The 26836-nt window shown below is 41.3% G+C and overlaps 2 protein-coding genes across 3 annotated transcripts in view; one reads left to right on the top strand and one right to left on the bottom strand.

Annotated features, from left to right (window-relative positions):
* The window catches only part of LOC118410221 (ubiquitin-like modifier-activating enzyme 6), a 34245-nt gene extending 33706 nt beyond the window's left edge, over positions 1–539 (top strand). Inside the window, exon 36 of the mRNA XM_035811783.1 lies at positions 207–539. Within this exon, the coding sequence (XP_035667676.1) occupies positions 207–327 (121 nt within the window). The 3' untranslated portion in view covers positions 328–539. The remainder of the gene's footprint in view (positions 1–206) is intronic.
* Positions 540–4311: 3772 nt separating this feature from the next.
* On the bottom strand, positions 4312–25543 carry LOC118410198 (signal-transducing adaptor protein 1-like). Of its 2 annotated transcripts, XM_035811747.1 has the most exons (14): positions 25296–25543; positions 21874–21951; positions 18350–18466; positions 13205–13261; positions 10795–10917; positions 9665–9808; positions 8565–8620; positions 7936–8073; positions 7719–7788; positions 7250–7382; positions 6364–6459; positions 5748–5837; positions 5261–5320; positions 4312–4469 (listed from the first exon to the last, which is right to left on the bottom strand). In XM_035811747.1, the coding sequence occupies exons 1-14, from the start codon at positions 25422–25424 to the stop codon at positions 4399–4401; spliced, it is 1362 nt and encodes a 453-aa protein (XP_035667640.1). In that variant the 5' UTR covers positions 25425–25543; the 3' UTR covers positions 4312–4398. The 2 variants fall into 2 exon arrangements, with proteins under 2 accessions (XP_035667640.1, XP_035667641.1); XM_035811748.1 differs by lacking the exon at positions 5261–5320 and having other exon boundaries at positions 4314–4469; positions 25296–25542.
* Between the last annotated feature and the right edge of the window lie 1293 nt (positions 25544–26836).

Consider the following 26836-nt stretch of genomic DNA (forward strand, 5'->3'; position numbering starts at 1 on the left):
AGGGCATTAGATGGAGAGGGATGGTCTCAACCATCCAATCTTACAGTATACTGTTCTACAGTTACAATGTAACCTGTAACCTGTGGCCTTCGGGTCAAATCTTGAAATGACCTTCAGGTCTTGTTACGTGGTGACCATTAAGTAAAGAAAATACAAGTTGGATAACAATCCACTAACATTTATCTTTTTTTTCATGTTCATAACAGAATGGTAAAACTGATCAAACCTGGTGCAGAGAAGAAGTATGTGGACTTGACTGTTTCCTTTGAAGGAGAAGACGGAGAAGACATCCCTGGCCCACCTGTACGCTACTTCTTCCATCTTTAAGGTGCCATCCTCATCCATGAATCTTTAAGTCATTCAGTGTCTTGGGGAAGCTTATATAGACACTGTGAGGTAATATCTCAATGTGATGCCTGAAAAAACACTCAGTTTAACTGTTCACTCTCCATGTCCACACAAGCCTGATTTTATGGAAGTGACAAAATCTCAACTCAATCCAGATTGAAAGAACTGTCGTGTTACTTGGCCAACCAGGACACACTAGCCAGCGTCCGTTTTTCCGTCAATTGACGGAAATTTGCTGCGTCTGACGGAAAAATTTTCAAACCAATCCGTCAACCTTGACGGACAAAAGTCTTTGGTGGAAGCTACAGGACGCTGTGGGGACGCCGTCCATGGCCGTAAAAGCCACACACTGTTTGTTTTACTATTGTTATCATTGTTGACAATGTGTGTCGGCGCCCTTTCGCATACGATAATCTCATTAAAACCCGTTTTTCAAGGTTTTTCAGTCCTTCTAATCAATTTTCGCGGTTTTCGCGACGATTGAAATTGGCCGACGGAAAAAAATTTCGAGCTGGCTAAAGCCCTGCACTGTACCATTGTTTTGGAATAGTTCATTTGAATGTGAGGGACTCATACGTCGTAGCCTGGCTAAATCAAGCATCTAGCAACCGTAACACTTGTCAGTCATCTCGGGCAAGTCAGCCAGACAGCGAGAGGTTGTGTGATAAAATGCTACAGTCCCATTTGGAAAAGGGGGATCCTTCCAGTGGTGACTGTTTTTCTCCACTTTCGAGTGTAACCCCTTCGTGGCCCCGTGGTACACCCTGTGGCCAATGGACTATTTGGGGGTATGGCAAGGCCCATGGATTATTTAACTCGCAGTCAAATTCCTACTCGTGAAAACATTATCTGGCAATCCACAGGGACAAATTTTTGGCTTTGGAGTCCGGTCAAAGCTACACCCCTTGCAGGTACCAGTGCAAATGGGACTGTAGCATTGCACAGGCTAACGTATGTTGGAGTCATTTGGACCAGTATACTTTTTTTTCGGTTGTTTTTTTCGGTTGATTTTGTTTAGCTTTTGTAATGATTGCAATCATGTAACAAGCTATAAAGATTATTATGTGAACAGCACAAAACAAAGTTATAAAAAAGCTATAGCTGTACTACAGTGTATTGCCTTGTCGACTGACTCAGAGATAATATCAATAGCCAAGAACTGCAAAATTTCATAGAATAAACATGCACCAGAATAGCAAGGACAGATTTTCAGGTTGTCAGCACTTTGTGGCAAATATATATACTTGTATCAAATGCTTGTACTTTAATGAAGGACGGATAAAACAGTTTTCTTTTTAAGTAAATTTAGCCTTTTGTTGTGCGCTTTGTGTTTGTTTTCCTCTTTATTTTGCAAGCTTTTATCAAAGATACAAATATTAGAAACTGTGCTTTTACACCCTTTATAAAACTCCTTTCTAACCATACCCGAAAGGTTTGCTATACCTGCTAGAAATTGACTTACGTGGTAGTTCTTGCCATGCCGCCCATTATTGCAGACATTGTAAGGCCTGACAGTGCATAGTCACACAAAAGTCATGTCTAAATACCTTGTAGCCTGTGTATATCTTGCCACGATTGCTAGTAGGTACAGCAAGATTTACATGGTACGGCAAGAGTTTCTTGCGGGTAGGGCAAGAATTATCGGGTACAACAAGAAAGGAGTTTCACAGGGATGTTTGAAGTTTTGAATACACCAAATGTGAAGCCTTTTTGCTAAATATTCGATGTAGAAGAATACATTTAATTTTGTAGACTTCCTATATTTTGTTCTCACAGCGTCAAAAGAGCTGGTGTTTTTTATAATAATTGTTACATTACACTGTTATAGACATCTAGTACATGTAAGTCAAAGTTAATGCACATTTTGCCAGTTAGCTCTCTTACTACAACGGATACTAAAGTACATGACTACTAAGAAAATCAGGAAAGCAATCGGGTACGTTTCATGCAGTGACAATATCAATACAAAATGTACGTCATTTACCTATACCGAAATTAGGTATCGATTCCATCATTTGTAACTGGAAGAAGGGAACGTTGTTATATTTTTTTTGTGTGTTGTATGTGACACCGAATTTCTAACTGTTATGGCACGGAAAGATGCAAAGATTTTGTGTCAATAATTATAGTGTAGATGGTAGCACAAGATGCACAAGAAATGATAGTAAGCACAACCATGTTAACAACGTTGTCAGAGAAAAAACAATATTTAATGAAAATCAAGAATTATGCCAGTAAAAATATGATGTCAATGCCCGTGTGAGTATATTTTTGACTCGAGTATAACATACTTTTGCAAAAGTTCTGATATACATGTGTCATATTATAGTATTCAACATGATAAACTTACAGATATACAGTACATATAGAACTTCTATCCAGAATACAGCAGCATACATATAAAATACATCTCTTAACATATGACAATGCATTAAAAAAAACTTCCAAATCCAGTAACATTCTTTTTTATGTGAAACTTGACCAATACAAATACAGTAGCTCTTGAATACATAATGTCAATCGTATAAAAAGATTTGCAATACAAAAACTATTTGGAATATTTCTTAGGTATGGTGCAATATACTATTAGTAATGTTCAACAAGTGGTTATTACACCTACAGAGAGGGTTTTTCTGTCTCTTACTGAAAATGAATATAGTATTATGATTACAATTCTCTTTGGTATATTAACAGAATCTTCTCATGTCATAACAGTAGACTCTGCCCATTATATTTTTTGGGTCCATTGCACACAGTTACATAATGTACAAAATGTACTTGAAGACAATGCATGCACGTTTTACTTTTTATTTACTTAAAAGTTGGAAACTGAATGTCTCTTCCATGATATAATTCAAAATGGTCAGTCTGCTTCCTATAGCATTATTTTTTCCGTCTAGCTTTTCTACTTAAAATTATTGCAGACACAAATAAAAAAGTAATAAAAAGATTATGAGCAGTCAAGTAAAACTATCATCTACAACTACAAGGAGTGAGCAACATAATTATTTTGACCTGAAAGAGTGTCATTCATAATCATACATGATTAGACTTACAGTACTGGTATAAATGACATTTCTATTATAGTGAATTCACAAAACATACATCTAAAAGTGGTTTTGATCCATGGAGCAAATAGAGAGCATATACCGTGCAAAACCTTTGGTGCAATGTTTTTACAAGTCAACATTTGGTGCATATATTTGTCTAGATGAAGACTGCATGCGCAGTCTATCAGAATTGACAATTCTACTGGTAGAGAACCCATTTGAAGCGTCTGTCCACAGATGTCATAATTTGAAGATGCTATAGGAATATTATGTGTTAGGGTGGTCTTCTGTTTATATTCTGTTCTGGTGATCTATTGTGTCACTGACGTGAATCGAAGATTGAACAGTTTTGTCTTTTAGCTGCCAGAGTTTCAGCCCAACAAAATGCTCTCAGTACCTCAGAGAAGAAATAACTTCTGGGTTTCACGCACCACACACTCAGGCACAATGCTGTTACTTCAGGGGAATACGCTATCCAGTTATAACTGGGCGCGGCACACAGGACATATATCTGTATGCCGGATATATCAGGGCTTGGCAGCTTAAGGGTTATAAGGGATATTGATTGCGTTTTAAGGGAATATCTAGCTTAAACTTAGTAACTCCAATTGTAATCTCTACCAGCAGAATTGCACTTCAGATTACAATCTCTATACCTAACATGTTCTACATTTCACCTGCCAAATGTCACCTTCAGTTTTCCCCCAACCCTCTGAATATCCTCCCTGCCCAGTCTGCTAAAATTTGGAATATGACACCTATTTCCACTAGAGACAGCAACCACTCAGTGATCAAAAACTTTACAGATCGTTCAAATTTCTCAGACAAAAAAAAAGACTTTTAAAACATTTTATACATGTTGTAATTTATTCTTTAAATAATACTTTTCCATCTTGCATCATATCAAGGGCCACACAATTGCTTAGTTTTTGTTGCTGAGTGATCGCCGTCTAGTGGAAACAGGGCCTTACCATGATTGTGTTAAATTGTTGTAAAACTCTCATGACACCTTAGGGCGAGGTATCTTCATTTCAGTGTCTTCCACCCATTCATCCCTCTCTAGATCTGCATCTGTAACAAAGAGCAAACATTGAGTGAGTCCAACAGTGTGACTCAATGGTTGCACAATGTGCAAATACATGTAGTAGTGGACAACCTCAAGCCAACTTTATACACATCTTCAGAAAAGACGCATAGTTACCGTTCAGAACTACTTTATTCAAGCCCACCACCAGGCTAGTTTCACTTTGTATGTAGCTTCTTCGATGGTCAGAGCTCAAATGAGCACAGTGCAATGTGATTTGGCTATAAGCCAGGTGCAAAATGCCCTAGGTGGCTTAACCAATCACAGTGGTTACATAATGTTGCACACACAATGGCCAGAAAAAACTCTCTATGGTCAAACTTGGTCTAAAACAGAGGCAGTTAGTGTTGTTATTATAACATGAGGAAAGAATTTTAAAACGCCAATGAACGTCGGATACTCCACGAAACAGAATACATTGTAGTGAAATGGACCATTGATTTGAGTTAAATGCCCATTCATAAGTTTTCACAGGTATTTAGGTCAAACTGAACCTGAACCTGGACTTTATCCATTGGACCTGGACCGTACCTGGACCTGAATTTTCTGTACCGGTACCCTGGACTCCTAATTCTGGTGTATTTCCAACCTATGGTTGGAAGCAAAGTTGTGGAAAGGTCCTGAATGTGTAACAGGGCTTGATAAATCTAACATGAGGTTAGTGAAAAAAAGTGCAATGCTAGAGGCCTAGTACATGAAAAGTCAAAGATTCCTCAGCAGTGAATGTTGAGTGCAAGTATAGACGACAACGCTTGGTGTACACATTCATCTAGCTTACCTTCTTCATCAATTTGAGTGACATAATCATGTACATCGTCGTCATCATTTTCAAGGTATACTGTGAAGGAATTTGAACAACTTCATTAAGTTGATGAATGACTGGAAGAATTGGAGAGACAAGGTCATGAAATGGGTCCAAATGACATTGGCTATAGTGGCGAGAAGCAGAACTCCAGTTAGAAGCTCTAAGGAAGATATCTGACAGGCATCAAGACTTTAGGTATGAGATATTCTGGTTGTGTAAAAGAAATCTCCATATATAAGTTAGAAGTTCTACCAACCTGATGAAATTATTTTCGGAGGGGTCCGAATGAGTTCAATGGAATGAGCGAGTGAGGTTGAGGATGAGAGAGTGTTAGTGAATGAGTGAGTGCATGTAAGTTAGATGATGTTTGCCTGTGTGTAGTTTGTCATGTTAAGTATATGTAACGTTACAGCTCATTCAATCATTTGTCAAAAATTACAAAAAATAGTTTACTACTTACTTGGGGTGGGTTCTTCATCGTAGTCCACTTCCGGCAGACGCATGCTGGGAGGATTCCGGATGGACATCTCCTGGACTTTGTGTAGCTCATCTGTTGTCATCAAATAATTAATTATAACAGCAATACATAAATTATGTAAGCTCAAGTACAACAGATTTGAAGAGATTCAATGCCATATATATTATAAGCAGAGTTGAATATACATGTATATGTATAATTCTTTAGACCTGACAACTCTCAATGCAAAATAAGGTAAATTCATAAAAGATTGCTTTATTACTAGAAAAGATACTGAAACCAACGACTAGCCTTTACTTGCATGCAGTAACGGTTTACTGTAACTGTGACAGCATCAAAGGAAACTGAACAGAGTTTCAGATCTTTTGTTAGCAATACTTACTTAAGTTCACCCAGACAATGTCCCAGGCAATGTCATATGTAAGTCATGGCAACATGTTTTGATGCTGTACATGATATTGATGACAGACATTGTACATCAACCAAACATTTTTAATGATATCTCTCATCCTTCCAAGTCTAACTACCATTCTCTGTAGTCACCACTGGTTCAATACTTTTACAGAGCAAGCAATTGAAGCAAATTGATCATCTTTACCTGGTGGTACTGAGTACTTGAGCATGTTGACTACAGACTTGGGTACAGGCTTGGCCTCCCATTCACCCCAGTTTGGACACTGGTCAACCTTAATCACTGAAACCAATGGGGGGAAATTGGTTAGTACTCATTGTGTTGATACCAACATCACAAATAGGGGTACAGTGTGTTTATTCTCTCTTTGTATTTATATGTGTGTGTGCAATCGAAGGTAAGATAATGGGCCAGACATGGACAGGTATTCATACATTGTAAACTAAGCAACCGGAGAAGCCAGACTTCAACCCTTTGCCCATACTGCTGTATGACCCTTCGACAGACTAAGTAAGAGACCCTCGGATGCATATATACACACATGTACATGTGCACACACAGGCATACATGTACGCACACCCACACATACACTAGTACACACACGCATACACATAACAAACCTTGGACAGCTAATTCCTTTGGCATGTTATGCACCAGGTATATTTGTCCTATTTCTACTATTGCTACAGTGACTTGTGGAGCCTGGTAAAGGGTAAGAATTCCATACGAACCTCATATGGACTTGAATATATCATCCTCCTACGCAGGGACATCCAACAGCCAAATCGCCTGTCTGGATGTACCCTGCTCTTTCAACCATCACTCTTAGTTCCTGTGGACGTCCCCCCCAAAAAAACCAGCTGTCAGCCAATCAGAGAATAGCCTTTCAGTTTTCAAAAGTGGTCTCGCATATATAAGGGTAAGCTCAATATTCATAAGTAGGGCGGTCAGGAATGGTTGACGGTTGAAAGAGCACTGGGTACATCGAGACAGGCGGTTTGGCTGTTGGATGTCCCTGCGTAGGAGGATGCAATGTGTGAACCCCCTTGAGATGTAACCTAGGTCCTCCTACCTCTATCCTCCTCGTACAGAGCTGCCGGTAGAGCGAGCTGGGAGAGCTCGCTGGACTCCAAGGGAACCACGTTCCCTCCACTCTGGTCGATAAAGTAGTTTATCAGCTCATAAACGTTCAAGATCGGAGGATGCTGAAAACGAAAAAAAAAATGGTCAGACACACTCAAGTAAAAGAATCTTCCCTTTAAACATCGTCAAAGCCTTGCATGTCTCAAGCAAAAAAAACTGCTAGGGGGCACAAAACTGCATAACTTCGTCCTTGCATCTAATCCTGCTGTAGTACCAAGGTCGGCCGCAAGGAGGCCCAAAAACGAAACTAATTGTCAGGAGACAACACCTACCCATGCACTAAATGTCATGGCAAACACCTGGAAAGTTTTTGGAGACATAGTGTCAAAACCGCACGTGGCAAACATTATGCGATTAAGGTTACAACCTTTAGATTTTAGATATCTAATGCGCAGTACCTTCTTGTCAATGTCGAGGACGAAGTGGCCGTTGGTCATGTTCACGATGTAGTGTCGGACTTGCGGCTCCCTGTAGTACACATATGGGTCATCAGGTTTCGAACATCACGGATAAAAAAAAGTAAGAGAATCAAGCTTGCCTGAAACCAGCATTCTCACCATATAGAGTTACTACTGTTCTATTAATTCGTGCTCGATCACTTTCATATTTCCTTACCCTTCCACTGGTAGTCTGGCGGAGAGTACAAGCCCTCCCGGAGCGGACCCACTACTCCGGAGCAGCATGTTCCCGTTCATGATGTTCTCCGACAGCACCTGTTCCACCTGGTCACGTGGCAGCTGATGAAAGAACCACCTGGAACAACAACAGAACTGCGTCTTGACTCTCACGAGTAGTGAAACATCATTTGAAGGTCCTATCATGTAAACTCATCTGTGTAGGTAGTAATCATAGTGCAATGATAAATTTCTTCCAACACAAAGGTGTACACGGATCAAATTTTAAATGACCACTGTCGCCTTCTCAGGATCAATACTGATGACCAATCAGAACAGACCATAAAGGAGGCCATACACATCAGGTACTCTAGCCATCACTGATCAGAGACGGTGGGCGTTATAAACTTCCTGGCACATTTGACCAATTGCTGACGTCACGTATCCGCAAGACCACGTGTTAATTAGATCATGTGTCTGTTCTGAAGTGATTGGTCATCATTATTGATCCTGAAAAAAGCGACAGTGGTCGTTAAAAATTTGATCCGTGTATACCTTTGTGTCTTATTGCTTAGATTCTACTAAAAGTATCACAAAGTTTAATACAAGAAATTTTTTCTCCAGACTTACGGTGGTCTCACTCGTCCCCTTTCCTTCAGGTAGTCTGGGTAAAACCTGTAGGCGTGCTGGAAAAGACGGGGACAATGTAATTTGATCGACATATTTTTTTTGTTGAGGTACATATGAAACGACAAAGACATTACAAATAGAAACGTAATTAGTCTATTACAGTATATGTAGAATATACTTGGAACTTGAATGCAAGACAAATTTCGGAATGTCAACTAGTTATGCATAGCTGTGCATAGTTTGTTTGTACGTACATATACACTGTCAGTTCATTTTCTAAAATACGCTTTTACATGAAACATCACTCCAGCCATTAAGAGTCATTGCACGAGAAAACCAGGCAAAACCAGACAGAGGCCGGAAGATGGGGGTCGGCCACATCGGCTCATACTCCGATGTGGCGTTCTGGAACCCCCCCTCTGAGACAATTTATGGCTGAAAAGTACTGAAATTTCGATGGCTATCCTGAAAAATCTGATGAAGGTACAAACATAACTTTTGCATTTTCATATAGTATAGGTTCTGAAGTTTTATAGACAAAACGTTGAAGATGATACATTAAAGTTAAGAAGGTGTAATAGGGGGCTACTTGAACCACTGAAAGCAGAATTTTTATCGCTGTAAGTTTTAGTCATTTTAATGCCCATTATCTGATGTGAGCGGTGACTGTAGTGGTGAATGGTTTTACTGTTTGCTGGGGAGAGGAACATCTACTTATTCAAAAACAATCGTCGTCTGATTCGGACATACATAACGCGAGCCGTGAGAGGGGGGTCTTTATGGGGAATTTTCGGGTTTTGGGGCTATAGTAAATCGGGTGATTATATTACACTATGGGAATAAGTCATGGTGTGTAAGGCGGCAAATGTCGGCCTTTCTAGAGACTTAACCACAGTTAGTTCCTTGACAGAATGTCATTTGAAAACATATGTTTTGGCGATGAGAAAGACTGGTTAGACGAGTCATGAGGACCACATTGACGTGCTTGCTTACAGAAGGCCACAAAAAGGAAAGCCTTGTGGCTTCAGAACACATTATTGACTGATCCTACAGCACAATTACATGTAACAGCCTTGGTTTGTGTACTGTATCTATCTCACCATTTCGACGGCAGCAGGCGCTGGTGTGTAAGGCGGCGGTGCGCCGGAGGCCTCAGAGCCGACGCTGTCGTCTCCGCTCCCGCTCATGTTGGTCCCGCTCTGACCGCTGGAGTAACCGGAGGACGAGGAGGCGGATCTCGTCACCTGAACCGTCAAATGATACCAGTATAGTATAAACCGTACATGATACAACATGCGATCACAGTGACGCCTACTGAGCCTCTTTGGTAACCTGTCAAAAGTGTTTCAAATACACGAAAACGGGTTTCACTGGCGCAAGTTCCGCTACTACTTGGCTACTTCACAAGTCATCTGTGCCAGCTGACTATGAACTTTGAAAAATCAAAGCCAGGAAAAGTCATATTCTGCTCAGACATTCTGATCATACCTTACAGAGCATACTCCAGTTTCTTTATTCCTGCCAATCAAGTTAAATCGTTGACGTCAGAGTGAGCACGGTAGCCGGTACGGAACCTGGCACTCCGGCTCTGGAAGAAACGTTCTCTTCATAACAAATATTGCACCGTCGTCGTGATTTTACATAAATTTAGTTGCCACGTGACGTAGCAATGTTTGCTTCATTTGCTTATCGAAATTGTAGTATGTGTACTTGATATGGTCGAATGTGATCAGGAACTATTGTATCTTAGTGTCACAGGTGGCACTTTCTTTTCTTTTCTGTCTGTCATTTTTACCCAGGATTGCCTCTGTAGGTACTTTGAAACAGAAAAAAAAGTCTTATCATGAAAGCTCATCTGTATTGGTAGTAATCATTGTACAATGCTAAACTTTCTTCCAACACAAAGGTATACACGGATCAAATTTTCAACGACATCTGTCGCTTTCTTCGGGATCAATACTGATGGCCAATCATTTCAGAACGTAAACACGCGAGAGTTACAGGCACGTGACCTATAATCTTGTGACGTCAACAATTGGTCAAACGTGCCAGGACGTTTATAACGCCCATTGTCTCTGTTCAGTGATGGCTGGAGTGCCATGGCTTATATGGCCTTCTTTATAACTCTTACAGAGTAGTCCTGTTCAGTATTCAATATTCTGACTTTGGCCAACTCTTTGCCCAATGAAACGTTATGGTCCGGTAATTCATTGTGAAGAAGGTTCCGTACCTTGCCGCAGTGAGGAGGTACCGGGGGCGGAGGGCTGGCTAGGCGGTACGTCTCCTGCTCGAGGGTCCGCCGGACGTCGATCAGTTGGCCCGGGAGGAGGTTGAGATCCTCAGGAACAACGTGCTGGATACAAGGTCAAAGTTACACAATGTTTTAATACTTGGTTATCATACTGTGCAACGGGCCTTTCCACCTAACCTGTCGGCCGGAAGAGAGTCACGTGCCGCCCACAGCACCACAAACATGCCTGAGGGTTCTACTGGGTCAAGAGAGGGTACGGACATACAAGATTTTCATCAAAAATATATTGAAAACCTCTAGCCACACTGACTTAATTCTATCGATGGCATCCTCTGGAGACCCCAAAACTAATGCGCGAGGGCAAAAAAAAAAGAGAGAAAAAATCTGACAAAACAAGTGCTGCTAAACCACAGGAATTAACTGGCATCTAGTCCATTGTTTCTAAGACTTTGTTTGTCTTATTTTTACCTCCAGTAAGACTGTAAGGGACAATCGTTGCCATTTCAATCATGTTTTACTGTCATTCTTGTTTAAAAAGGGGAAAAAATGGCACTGTGGTCCCATGCCCTGGTCATATGCCACCGTAAGCTGGAAAGCAGATCCTCTGGCAAGCATAGAATTCTGATTGACCAGGGATGCTTTGGGGTGACATGTGGCCACAGTTTTTTGTGACGTTATTTGAGAACAGGAGGACATCAATGTGCTCGCGGATGTCATTACTGTGGCCCGACTACACCACCCATATACTGTGGGATGGTACCACCCTAAATGTAGAAGAACACATGATACTTTTGGTATTAGAGTAATTGTTGCAACGTACCTCCGTTTTGTTTTTAGTGTGTCGGTTTAAAATTTGTCCATTGTTATTTGAATACAGTAGATTGTTTTTCACATGGTAGACACGTCGGGGCATTATCAGGAAGTTAGGTCAAAGGTTCCAGAAATCCCGGAATGGGTTATTTTATTTCCTGTCTCCACGTTCTGCTGTATATTGATGTCTAATTGGCAGTATTCAACCAAAAAATTTACTTAAAATGAAATAAGAATAGAATGAAAAAAAACACCTAAAAATCCACAGAACTGACACAGAAATGACAAAACTGTTGCTATGTATATGGCTTTTATCTGGACGAACTACTACACATGTACATGTACATATACAGGAACAGCATCATTCTCATGAATATCGTAAGGCTAGGGGGAAATTACAATATACCCAGGAAATTGCTCACCGTGTCCTCTCATACAACGGGGGCACACACGATTGCTTTGCCGTGGGCGTGTAGGTACTGTAAATGTTTTTAAGTTCGCGGGGATTTAATTTCGCGGTAGCGGGAAAAAGGACTTTTCGCGGTGGATTTAAGTTCGCGGTAACACCATAGACTGCAATCTAATATCATTATAGAAAAATGTTCGCGGTGGTTTTAAATTCGCGGTGAAGTGGTCACCGCGAAAACCGCGAACATTAATCCACCGCGAACATTTCTGCATTTACAGTATTTCCTGCTAGGAAATTGCCACATACCGTGACGTGGTGTCCTTGTAATAGTTGTATAATGCTCGGGGTCTTTTTTCCAGACATCGAAAACCTATTACACTTAGTCTTGTATGGCCTCGAAAAAATGGCAATAATTCTAAATGTTAGGCCTCTAGCTAGGTTACAGGGTTGTTTGGAGCCTGTAGCTGATTAGATACTCTCCAAGCAGAGGTTAGATCGCTGCCTTGTTACTCTGTGACGGAGAGGGTAACCTCTGACGACAGAGTATTGTAGTTGTCAGATGTGATGAGTGTTAGCATCTTTATCACTATGTTCCCTTTGTCGTATTCGTATGTAGTTTGGCATGTATGTCGTCTGCACGTGTGTGATGATGCACTTTGTTTTTTTACGGCATCTGTTTGTATAATTGATGCAACAATTTCAGAAATCACCACTATATTCCTGGTATTGTGAAACAGGCCATGTGGTTTGGTGTCTGATAATTAGCCTATCTTTAAGCAGATATGGGTTTACGATTGTCTAAACATGTATCACTACTTCACCGAATTATTATCAGGATCAACAATGGTGATGATATGGTCATAAGATGGCCTCAATTTTCACTCCCTTAACAGATTCAAGCATTAGAATCTGATGTAAGTCTAGTTCACCTTTATCCGCCGGATAACCTATATTCGTTGCTTTAAGAAAAACATGTAATTTAGGGATATCAAGTAGACGGACGGTGGTTTCAAACTGCAATATTTAAAAGAAAAAACACCAATTTGAAACAACCCATCGACTTGATATCCCTAAATACCCTATTTTTGTAAACAACGGATATAGGTTACCCCGCGGATAAAGGTGAAGTAGCGCCATACATTGTATGTATATGCTAACCTCTGAACTTACCGTGGCTATCGTTAAAATGTAAGCTTTCCAAACGTCCCTCAGTTGAGCGCCGATTACCTGAAAAGAAAAGGAGACATCACATTTAAATCATTTCTCACTTCAGTAGAATTTCGTTTGCTATTCTGAACTATTTGTAACACCCGTGTTTAAGAGTCATTGAAATCTTTTCATGTAGACAAAGTCTTAATGCAAGATTGTTATTGTAACCCCATTTCTACAAGAGGCTGCGACCACTAAGTGGCAAAATATTAATTTTTGCTATGTTACTATTTGTTATGTTGCTTTTGTTGTTGACGTTGTACAACCTAGAGATAACACTGTTAACAGGTTCAACAAGTCTTGTTTGTCCAGAATGTACCACATTGTGTTACATAAAACAAGAATTTACTCCATTCGCCAGACAAGTAAATACAGGTCTTACCAACCTATAGCACGACAACAAAGGATTTGTGAAGACAACATAGTACCGACACGTGCGCATGCATATTCTATTCAACACTATTCTCCGTCAAGTCACAGCCTTCCCAAGTAGACGTTATGGTCCAGCTGTTTTTTATGTGTTCTGGGACGTGTTTTGTCGGGCTTTCTATTTTGTACCGTTTACGGGGACACGGAAAAAGAAACCCTGACAAAATACACTTAAAACGAGTGTAAAACAGCCGGAGTCGAACCTCTGTTTGGAGAGTAACACAGAGACAGAGTGAGAGAGACTGTTCGACTGATAGAGACTATCCTACATCGCCAGACTTATCCCCCCCCCCCCCTTCACTCCTCGGTACGTTACCAATAAATAACGTATTACCTGCCACTGACGAGAGGTAGTGGATTCTATCTGAAACGTCTGACCGTTTCCAAAATCATATCCATTTATTACAATTTTACGTATCTTATTACCAGAATGTCTAACCTTCATCGACAAAATTAACGAATCACATGTCAGATATTGACGGTATAACGTTACAGTTCTATCGAACCGTCACGAAATTTAGTCCTCAACATGATCATTACATACACTGAGCGGCGTACCACACTATTTGTGTGTGTACAGTAATTAATAAATAATGATACAGTACACACAAATACTAGACTAGTACGTACACACACTGTGACGCAAACACACACATACGAACACACAAGGACACATACACACACACACGCACACACACACACGCGCACACACACACACATGTACACACACACACACCTGTCAACCCTGTCGTCCCAACAGGTAACACCTGTAGACAAACACCTTTTCTCTGTCTTCCCCCACGCCCTACAGCTGTACGCGTTCCTGCTCTACCCACCAGGATACCGGTAACGGTTCACCAGGTATCCGTGTGACCCCGCGTGCACTCAACAACCACCCGTCATGCGAGCGTGCTTGTTGATTGTGGGCGGGGCTAGTAGCGTTTTGTACCGCGATCGATAGAGTTGTGACCCGCTAGCAGCATGTCACTGGGCTCACACGTGCGTATATATTCAAGTCCGTATAAGGTCCGTATGGAAGTCTTGGCCTCTTCCAGGCTCCACAGATCGCTGGAAAATTCTAGAAATTGGACAAATATAGACACATAGCACACCAAATGAGATAGCTGTCCGAGGAACATGCTTTGCAACAAGCTAACTCATGGCACGTTCTTTGGATATATTTGTTCAATTTCTACTATTTTGTCCAGTGACCTGTGGAGCCTGGTAGAGGATAAGCATTCCATACGGACCTCACACGGACTTGGATATATACGCACGTGTGAACCGACCTTAACCCCATTGCTTGTACGTAAACGCATAAGGTCGCGTCCGCGTATGTAAGGTAAATATTCCGTCTATAGGTTTAGTAATTACTTTTGTACAAGGAGAGATCATATGCAATGGTCCTTACTGATACATACGTTTTGTTCTCTATGTGAAATAGTTCCAGCAGACATTTCTGCATCTCAATATTGTTTGTTTTTTTCTCAAGTGGCCAGACAGACCTTTTTTAATCAACGCAAAACAAACCTTGGAATATGTAACGTTAGTTGCGTTCGTCGCTTGAAAAAAATGTTTTCATAAACATATTTCACGATCATACGATGATATGTTCAAAGAAGACCTTGTTGCACACTAGTGAGTGCGCTGTAGAAGAAACAAAATGAAAATCGTATGAATCACCACGGTTAAATAATATGTCTGCATCCACGAGAAAGATATAGGTATGTCTCTGCAGCTCAACTGGTAGCGGCCTCACAGTCACAGTCGAGCTCTTGGTTCAAATTATGTGGTAACTTGTAGACCCCGCTTCAAATCCTGGGAGGGGCGTCTTGGTTGGCCGGGGCTTCACTCGTCTTTCGGGAGGGACGTAAAATGGGGTCCCTTGTTCAAGCACGTAAAAGGCCGGGGTGCATCAAGCACGTTAAAGGGGAATGGCTAGCAATTCGTCCCTGTAAAAATATACCCTGCTACAGAAACAGCAAAGAAACTTGCTGGCATACATGTATGTGGCACTTGGTACTACAACGTCACAAACCATGTGGCTAAAAGTTGACATTGACCTTCGGTTTTGTCACATGCCAAATAGCAATCCACATACAAGCACCCGGAAGACAAAAACCCAAACACCCGGACACATACACACAAAAATGCCCCTGTAGTTCCAGAGTAAGTTGCTAGGGGGACCAAACATACATCGCTTCTTCCTTACACCACAAGCTATCTGCCACAAAATCAAGACCATAGCAATTCCAGGTCAAAAGATACCAAAAATAAAGTTCTGCTGCAGTACCAAGTTCACGCACCAGGTGGCCCAAAATCGACCTTGACCTTTGTCTTCCCAACACCTACCCATACCAAATATCATTACAATTCATCCAGAGGTTCTTGAGTTATACTGACCGCAAATATCCGGAAACACACACACACACACACACAGACAGACACGCCAAAAACTATACCTCCATTTTCATGGAGGTAACAATGCCAGAAACTTTATGGAGGTAACAAGAAGAGCGATAAAGATACGTGGTTTACTTGGCATTTATTGTCTGCTTTTATCATACCAATAATGATTGTTTTTGCCACATGTAATGACGCACAAGAGCAATTGTAGACCCTTTGCTCAGTGAAGCTCAGTTTGGCTTCCGGAAAGGGAGAGGCTGCACCGATGCAATCTTCGCACTCAGACAGCTCTGTGAGAAGGCTTGTGAGTACCAAAAGCATCTCCGCCTTGTTTTTGTCGACCAGGAGAAAGCTTTCGACCGGGTAAACAGGAACCGACTCTGGCAGATCTTGGAACAGTACGGTGTAAAGGGCCAACTTCTGGAGAATATAAGAGCACTTTACCATAACAGCAAGAGTGCAGTACAGACACCAAGTGGTCTCTCTAGCTGGTTCCAGATAAGGTCCGGAGTGAGACAAGGATGTGTACTGTCACCTCTACTGTTCATAGTGTACATGGACAAGATAACAAAGGAAGCCAACCCAGATCCTGAGGACTTGAACGAACTGCTTTTTGCTGACGATCAAGGCATTCTGAATGAGAGCAAGGAGGAACTCCAGCATCACACAGATGAACTAAACAGTGCATGCGATCGTTATGATATGAAGATCAGCATAGGAAAAACAGAATCGATGTCAGTTGGTCGCTGCCCAGAGAAACTGGAGATCACAGTCAATGGACAACTCCTCAAACAGGCCACAGAGTTCAAATACCTGGGGAGCATTTTTACAGAGGATGGGAAATTAGACAGGGAGATTGAGACAAGAATACAGAAAGCAAACTCTGTCAACTACCAGCTAGCACCTCTGCTAAAGCACCCAAGTATCCCTATGGAGACCAAGGCCAGACTCATCAACGCCATTTTCGTCCCGACACTCACATACCAGTGTCAAACCTGGACCCTGAACAGAGCACAGGAGAGGAAACTCACAAGCTGTGAGATGAGGGTCCTGAGAAGAGCAGCTGGCAAAACAAGGAGAGACAGGTTGAGGAATGAAGTGGTTAGAGAGTTGGTGGGAACCAAACCTGTCTTACAGTTCATCGCCAAGCAGAGAGTGCAGTGGTTTGGCCACCTGATGAGATTGCCAACCACGCAGCCAGCGTTACGAGCCTACACAACCAGGCACTCAGGTGTCAGGGCAAGAGGAAGACCACGCCGCAGGTGGATAGAGGGAGTGGCAGAGACTGTCCGTGCACATGGCCTGACTCTTCTGGAGGCTACACACCTGGCTCAAGACAGATGCCTACATCTCCCCGCGACGCCCCCCCAGGCATAAGCGGAAGGATAAAGTAAAGTAAGTAAGTAATGATGGACACAATACACGATATGTGTAATATACTGATACCATAATGGCCGCACCGCACGCCTTCGCGGTTCATCTATTATTCAGTGAGGTCCTCCATACTGGTTTAACATTCTTTCTACGAATATTGACTATGAAATATTACCAACGATATCAATACTAACCGCCAATTTGTCTGAAAAGGGTGTCGCGCGTGATCCCAACCACGTTAGTGGTAGAAATATTGTATCGGACGGTCGCTTTGTTGTGCATGTACGTGGGGATTGCATTAATATATTGATGTCATAAGTGGTGGTGTAACTGCTTTGAAATACTGTAAACAGTTCGAGGAAAATACAACGTTTTTAGCGTTACAATCAGTCGAAACTTTAATACGGTGCTCTGTAAATGTGTATGTACACTGTGTTTTATATCTGTATGCTGCCACTTGACAAAAATATGATATCTTTCGCTACGTTGTATTCTTCTATTTAGATGTGTTTATATGCCCTCTCTATTAGTTAAAAGACTACCCAAAATCTGTTTGTGTTTTAACGTTATGTGGAAAAACACAGTAGTCTACCTACACCTTTCAAAACACGTTATTTTTCGCAAAGAATACTCAATATCCCCATTGTGTGGAACTTATAATAATAAGGATAATAATGATAATATCGGGTGTATTTGCAGCTAGTAGGTAGCCATTGTGTTGAGTAATGAGGCTGATTAACGTGGTCGAGGCGCCTCCTCGAGCACGGAACCCCCGTTTCCAAGACAATTTCGTGGAAATCTTGTTTGGACTACAGCATAACATTACGTCGATGTATGTTTCGATGACCACGTTTTCATCGTTAACAATGATTATAAAAAAAACAATACTCCACGTACCAGAAACTTGTGCAGCTCCTTGTTGGACTTGACAATGAACTTGTGTTGACCTCTCTCCTTCCCCTTGGCCTTGGGATATTCCACAGTCGTTGTCCGGTCCAGTCGTGCGTAACCCAACTATAATGCACGAGACAAACACAAGACACCCTTACTGTCACACCTTGCGCACTCGTGTTTTACGTAATACAGAATGAAGCCAGACTATTTCTATCTGGACTGTTCCATTCTAAATCTAGGGGAGGCGAAAGGTACTTTCACAACCACAGGTACTGCCCATTAATCAAGGATTTGTAAAGGTTTAGAATTTGCATGCAAATAGAATTTGAGTAAAGAAAATTAAAATTAGAATATTGGGTAATGACAAGGATTTAGCTTGAACGATTTTGAAATAGTTGAATTATATACAAGACAAAATGGGTTGGTGAGGTTGTATTGAACGTACCGCCCTAACGTAGATTTTACCTACATATGTATATGTCTTCCATTTTGATTGGTCGGCAGAAGTTCATAACCTCACGTTCGTCCAATACGCTGACGCCTCGTATGATATTGAAACTGCGCTTTTTTAGCTTTAACCCTATTCAGACCGGGGGGGGGGGGGGCTTTTGAGGCCCGCGCTAAATTCGATGTCCTATAACGCCAGAACGGCTTACGCTAGAGCCACCAAATTTGGTGAGTTTTCCTAAAATATTGTTGGCAACAATTTTACGAAGTTTGACAAATTTTCCATTTTTTCTTGTTGCCATGGCAACCGTTTGTTGACAGGCAGTTTTGCCAAAAATCACTATTTTTGGTTCTAACTATGTATTTTTCACATTTATTTGCTATATTACTGCGATTTTGTGACATCAATAAAATCTTATATTATTCAGCATATCTTTCATAATTACATATGCATAAATTATGCTAATTTGATGACGTCATCAGCCCAAAATCCAAGATGGCGGACCGATTGGCCAGATCAAGAATAACAAGCTAATTATCCCTTAAAATTTGTAACTACCTGGTATTTTTTCATCAAAAACCATCTAAATTAATGAATTTAGTCTATTTCCATTGCCCTTTGTGATTATTTGTTGCAAAAAAAGTATTTTTAAAAATTCAAGGTGGTGGATATAATATGGCGGAGCCCAACTCGTATCTTAGATGTGCATGACGTCATTTTATGACGTCATATTGACGTCATTGATGTTGCTATTGGCAACGCAAGTCGTAATAAACATCATTACTCTGTTATCTGCACTTGTTGTTACATTTTTGTAGCATAACTTGAAGTTTTCTGAGAATACCCATTTTTCATGGGTTTGGCCAATGTAATCAAATTGATGACGTCATAATTACGTCATCTTACGCCAACGTAACGTCAAACGTCACATAATCGTCAGATATTATGTCTAAATCATGTCCTAAAAATTTGGTGCCCCTACGGCACGTCGTTTTAGAGTTATAGGACTTAGAAGTGGAGGGCCTCAAAAGCCCCCCCCCCCCCCCCGGTCCAGGGATGACCAAAAAAGCCCGGTCTGAATAGGGTTAAGACTTTATTAGGCAATGTTGGTTTGATAATATGGATAACATCGTCTGGAAACTCCCAAACTGATGCGAGCTTGCTAATAACCCCCACAATAGCTGCTGAGTATGGTGTATACCGCATATAAAACAACACAACACCCTTATGTTAACTTTAAAGTTAAAACGTTAATACTACTTTAGGCTGTCACTATTAATTATCTGTAGAAATGTCTGAAATGACCGTCTGAAAGTTCGACTTAAGTGGTAGAGTGTTTGCCCCATACTCCAGAAGTCCTGGGTTCAAATCCGCTGATATGTCGCCAATCGTGGGCCCTTGTAAAAGGCACTTTACACGACTGTCCTCACTTTACTCAGGTGATAATGAGTACATAGCTTTGGTTAGGGCCATCCCTCGGATAGGACGTTAAATGGAGGTCCCGTGTTTGAATTTGAGGTGAGCCACACCTCGAACATGAAGTACCCACCACACGTATGGAATAGAGTAAGCTAGGGGTCCTTCCAGGTATGAGTGGTTAATCCCTTCAGTCATATGGCCGCACCTGGGGCAATTACTGTCGTATTGTCATAAAAATGAGTAACTAGCTTTGGTCAGTAGGGCCGTCCCTTGATGGATAGGACGTCAGATCCCGTGCAGCGATTGAGGAAAGATTCACATCGAGCACGCTAAAAACATCCGCCAGAATAATCGAAAAGAGTAGGGGCCTTTCCCAGAGTGAGCAGATCAAACTTTACTGTTTGCATGGTCTCCGAGTTGACATCTTGAAAAGGTCACCTGTTATGTCTATCCTTCCACAAATGTGGTTAATCTCAGTAGAATGACGCGGTTACATAGGTCGTGCTATCGCCTTAAGATTCCGATGCCATAAGATTTTCAAGCAGGCCGTGACAGGACCAACCACTGACATGGATCCAAAATAGCATTTTGTGTTCCAAAACATGTTGAATTTTGCAGTTAGACGTACATTTTTGTCCTCCAAAATGCCCAAAGTTACCAACCGTGCGATGACCGCACGACCTATGTGACCACGCCCTAACCCCACTTACCTTAAATAGATACAAAATATTGATAACAAAAAATACGTCTTGTGTAGGTCCCTCTATAGTCCCTTCCAAGAACGCCCTGTCTCCTCCCTTCCTGTTTGGCTAAGCACACAAAAACCGTCCCACGCTCCTACATAGATAGGACAGTCTCCCGTTCTAGTACAAGCCGCGCTCTGTTCGTTTGCAGTGTACCGTGGTATATAATCCTGGGCCTGGCTAGTCATGCTTACAGGAGAGTAACTAAGACAGGAGTAGGGTCATACATACAATGCGAAGGGACGACTTAAAGTAGTTTTAAGAGACTTGGGTATATTTTGTAGCAAGCCGTCTATGTCTGACAGCCTCCCCTACCAAGTAGGACAGTGGTAACGTCCATGTTGAACTTTGTAACAACATTCCACAATTATCGCTCATTTGTCATAGTTAAGAAAAATTACTGTCGGGTCGGTAAGCCGATTTCGTTTCACTGATAAGCGGTGCCATAGAAGACTCAAACGAAAGCATTTACAAGGGAAGAACCTTTAAAATTCGCAATACATTTACGAAGGGAGAAAGAAAGATTTTAGAGGAAAGGCTTAAGCTATTCTTTTGACGTTAGCCAATTCCAAGTAAAAGTCCCGTCTTTGGCGATCAGAAAAGGAATAGATTCTTTTTGTGTCAAACTTTAAACTTTCAAGAGCGAGTTCATGTGTCTGCATTTCTTTAGATACTTATGAGACAGAATACTGAAGTCAGTTGAACTCCCATGATAAGGAATTAACTATCTTTTTAAAAATCAAAACACAGAAGAAAAGAAGGAGGAAAAAAATACGTGAATACTCTTTTTAGAAAGTTGAAATAACCATCATCAGACTACTACCACCACTATTTTGACTCAATATCGACATCACAGTTTAGGACTGTTCTGAACCGAATAAATGTGATGACAAATAAATTATCATGTCTGTTTTTACCGTGTGTTGTTCCTGTTTCTCCGGGTGGTAGAAAAATATGACGTCTGCCTTGATCTCTGCCCAAATTCTCTGATAGCCCTGGAAAAACAAAATCAAAATGTAAATCAAGTGATGAAAATACAAATAAGGAGGCTATTCAATTCTCTCCGATCCCCTTCTTCGTTGCTCTCTTTCTTTCTCTCTTTCTCTCTGTCTGTCTGTCTTTCTGTCTCTGTGTCTCTCTCTCTCTGTCTGTTTCTCTCTGTCTCTCCTTCTCTGTCTCTCTGTCTCTCTCTCTCTCTCTCTCTCTCTCTCTCTCTCTCTCTCTCTCGGTCTTTTTCTCTCTGTCGTATGTCTCTCTCTGTCTGTCTGTCTGTCTGTCTCTGTCTCTCTGTCTATCTCCTTTACTTTCTTAAATTGTACAGGTACAGGTGCATGTAACCCTAGTACCTGTACCTGGTGTAACCGTTTACGTAGTACGCAGTCCTGAGGCCATGTTGATTAGATTAATTGTTGACATCCACGCACGCATAAATTTGTGTCCCTTTCCAAAAACAAAGTTTTCCACCATACCGTGAATCGTACAACGCAACTAACAATATAAGTCATTGCTTTAATTGCAAAGAAAAGAAGCGGAAAACGGATACGAATAGTGTTGAATGTCAAATTCAATTCCAAGGTCAAAGAAGAAGATATGAAAAAACAAAAGAGATTAATCTATTGTTCGTTATACCATACTCTGTCCGTGTGTCGTTTGTTCAACCTTCCTGGCACTTAGATTCCATAATGGAGGCACCATTTTTCTTTAACAATTTTCCCACTTTTTTTGCACGCTCGCATCAGTTTTGAAGTTCTCAAAGGATGTCATCCATATAACCGAAACAACACGGCCTAACTCGCAGTATACACAACATGTTATTTCAACAAGGAAACGCTTTGTTATTTCAGTGGTCTGAAGTAGACAAACAAAACAAGTGCCGCTGCTATCGGGTTACCCTGCCGATTGTTGTCACCCATGTCGCTTGTAAATAGAGCGAACCCCACAACGTGCTTACATGTGGTATATCACTGCACTTGGGGCACCGTTGCGGCACTGCGAGGTTCGAATTCGTTCACTGCGGCACTGTTGTGCTATTTTCGCCTATTCTTTATAATTTAGATATAACGTAATATGCAAAAGTATGACTTAGAAGACAACAAAATACAAAAGACATTCCAATTCGTTCTTTATCTCTGAAATTCGTTGAGTAATCTTTCGAACCCCACAGTGCCGCACGGGTGCCCCAAGTGCAGTGAGATACCAACATTAACGTTCTTGTGAATGCAAGAACGTAAGTACAATGGAAAAACTTTTAAACAAGAATTACGGAAGACTGTTCAAAAGAGATCTATAATGAATTGGCTATAGGTATTGTGACGGGATTTCTTGCGTTGTATAATTTACGAGCAACAGTTTGCAACGTGGAGCATACTAGTCACCTATTATTACACAAGAATAGAATTAAAAGGTGGAGGTATTGTTGTGGGACTTTTTTTCTGTCTATATTCTCGTGACTATTGTGCGCTTTCATTATCCCTAAAAGGTTGACATGATCTACCATATGGCTTGTTTGTTTGGAACCCTGACTTGATGGTTTTTGTTCAATTTTCACATTTTCTGGCTTCCTGGTCTGTCAAATTTATTCATCGTGACTTTGTTTGTTTATATTACAGACACCTTATACCGTAACACACCAGGTTTGTACTGAACAGTACAAGCTGCATATCCGGACAAATTTATCTGATACACTCACACCGGCAAAGGACCCCTCCTCTTTTCGATAAGAGTGGCGGGTTCTTTCACGTGCTTGAGCCAGTGTGGCTCTCGAGCTCTATTCAACGTCCTATCTGAGGAACGTTCCTAGCTGGCTCCTAGCTAAGTTAGGTACATATTGACACCAGATTGAAATGTGGAAAGTCGTGTATAAAATGCATTTTCCAATGACACAACGTTTGAGCATATAAGGGGACTCGACCCATTGACCTCTGAGCCAAACATCCTACCATTATGCACGACAAAGGTGATAAACTTGAATCACCCTGTTAATACTTTACTCGAAAATATTTTGGTAGCAATTATTTATTCCTGGCCACTGTTTCATAGCCATAGGGAGAATACTGTATTTGAGCCACACCCTATACACCAACTTATTTGAAATACCTCTCCGACATAAGTAAGCTTAGGAGCTAGCCCTCGGCAAACTCTTCTATGTGGGCCGACAAAATAGTAAGATCTGTTTGAGACTTTCAAAGAAGTCTTCAACCGCAGAGCTTTGGATGGAAACTGCTGAACGTTTTCTGACACGCAACCGTCCCAAACGTTAAGTTCTACGGGCTTAGGGCCTTCTTATGGGGTTATGAATCGTATAATTCGGCAAAAAAGGAATAATTGGCCAGGAGAATCGGCCCAAGGGAAGGTTAATATTACCCCCTCCGGCTATAGTCAAGCTCTACATATATAATATGGTGGCCAAACGTTAACTAGCCTGAAGGCAAAAATATTATTTTTTCTACAGCCAGATTTCCAAAATGATGTTCGACTGGGATGTTTGGGGAGACAAAGGATAAAATTGTCCAACTTGGCTATTCCATTTTTTTTTTTACATTCTGTGTGTTTTGTTGTCTTTTATATCCTACTTTTCTTCCGGAAAACTAGTACTGCCCGGCCGGGCCCCGGTTTGGAAATAATAGCATTAGTTTGTCTGGTAGATACTCATTGAATGTACCGGGGTCATTGCTGTAGTTATTGTAGGACAACTAACCCATGAATCAAAGCTACGAGCAAACGAAATCTGACACACATGCACAACATACCCCATACGTAATCAGCCAAAGGTATGATTACCTCCAAGTAAAAACGTGTACGATTCAAAACCATATACATGAGTGTATCAGTCTCTACCAGACTCTGGCCTGGCCGAATAGTAATAGGGAACTTTGACTAAGTTAGGAATAAAAGTCTAGTTGGATTTAATTGGCCTAGGAGTGAACTGTCCGACCGCCGTATAGCTAGATAGACTGCATGCAAAAGACTGAAATCCCATGACAACTTATTTGTCCCTATTTGGCCAAATTTTTCTCTTTTTCAACCAGTTAACACGTCTACCTGGCGACTATGAGTATATTAACACAGACCCAACGTAAATACTCTGAAAGAAATAGGGTAGTGGATTTTCAGATGTTTGGCTTTATGGTTCATTTGACGGAGACATTCCACGCGCCTGTAGTGAAATGTCACAGCTTAGAGAGCTTAGGTCGCGGACTGACAAAATGCAGTTCAAGCTATCCACAATGACAGTTCAACCGTTTAGGACTTGCCGTGATATAACACTAAACCATGCCGCTTAAAATGACTGTTACTTGGTACACTAAAGGTAAACACAAGGTAAACAACTTCGACTCACCGACTTGAACTTTTTCTCCAAGAACCCCTCGTGATATTTTGGTAGGTCTTGGTTGAGATTGTTGGCGGCCTTCCAGGGCGAAGACGCCGAAGACCGTCGCCGGTCGCCTGGTGGCGACCAGGTAGTCATTGCCGAGGGCAATTTAGATCGTCTTAGATCTTGCAAGGTCTTAGGAAGAGTCTACGGTGTCTTGGTTGTCACACCAACTCGCAGACGTACCCGGAAACAAAATGCGTGCAGCCGGATATTTGCATAACAAAAGCGCGAGGAACCGCACAAATACCACAGGTCAACGTACTGACTCCTCCAAGCAGAGGTTGGTGGGGAAGATTGTGCCCTTCTTTATCATATATTCCCTTTTCTGTCTACTGGCCCCACCAACAAGACAAAACAAGGGGCATGTGTTAAGAAGGTCATACTCTTCCCCACCAACCTCTGCTTGGAGAGTAGGCCTAGGGTTTACGGCTTGTAGCATATTACTTACCCGGTAAACAGCCTCATGGCGTAACACACCAGGTTTGTACTGAACAGTACTATCTGCATATCCGGACAGTTTTATTTGATCCACTCACACCGGGAAGCAACCCCTTTCCTTTCAATAAGTGTGGCTTTGTATTGTAATGCTCAAAGTGTAGTCGTCCCCAAACACGGGACCTCCATTTAAAATGTCCTATCCGAGTTTCAGGTACTGATTTTCACATGAGTGAAGAGAGGAAAGTCGTGTAAATTTTCTATGCAAGGGTAACATTACAACGTCAAGATGTTTGAACTTCGAACCCAGGACCCATAGGGTCTGAGGCAAATACCCTACCATCACGCCACACCTCCACATGATCGTTTTCTTCCGAATTAAGCCAAAGGGCGTGAATACTTAATGTGTTTACCAACCTAATCAGATAAAGGGACTTTTGAATTGGTTTGGACTGACAAGTCAAGTGCTGTTTATTTTGGTAGATTGTGATCAGGTTAGCTTATGACTCTACATAGTTGGAGTGTCTCGCTAGAGGGCGCACTGTTCACGTCCTCCACTACAACTACAACTGAGTGAATCTTCTCGAATGTTGTCAACTCTGATTGAACCTTCTTGTGCAAATCTTCTTTCAATATGAGTTACATATGGTTCGGCCTACCCCAACACCCGGCATGAAGAACATCATAAAATACGCTAATGGAACATATGTCATATTTATGTCATAGCGCAATGTTCTTTAGGCACGAATTGGTCAACATGATGTTTTATAGGGACAATATTCAGCATGCACTATCAGGCCGCAACGTATGTATTTTTCGTGTAATTTGCGTCACCGTTGTGACAATGTGTTGTAAAATATGTAGGCTCAAAGTCAGTGTTTTATACTTTATCATGTTTATACCATAGATAAAACAATTTAACTGCCGCTATTCGTCAAGTAATATTTGGCTCAAAACCCAGAGGCATGGATTGTCTGCCATTAGCGTGAATTAAGTTCTTGTCAATGATAAGAAGTATAGCTCTATGCTGTGACCATTGAATGGCCACAAATATTGGTACATATGGAATT

The sequence above is a fragment of the Branchiostoma floridae genome, chromosome 2 (genome assembly GCF_000003815.2).
Source record: "Branchiostoma floridae strain S238N-H82 chromosome 2, Bfl_VNyyK, whole genome shotgun sequence".
NCBI lineage: Eukaryota > Metazoa > Chordata > Leptocardii > Amphioxiformes > Branchiostomatidae > Branchiostoma > Branchiostoma floridae.

Bases quoted from the DNA above. Each gene is read 5' to 3' on its own strand.
- LOC118410198 (XM_035811747.1), bottom strand. From the start codon at position 25,424: ATGACTACCTGGTCGCCACCAGGCGACCGGCGACGGTCTTCGGCGTCT. The intron at 21,952-25,295 runs GTGAGTCGAAGT...TTGTTTTTCCAG, and splicing joins TGGAGAAAAAGTTCAAGTCG to GGCTATCAGAGAATTTGGGC. The intron at 13,262-18,349 runs GTACGTGGAGTA...TTTTCTTTTCAG, and splicing joins AGGAGCTGCACAAGTTTCTG to GTAATCGGCGCTCAACTGAG.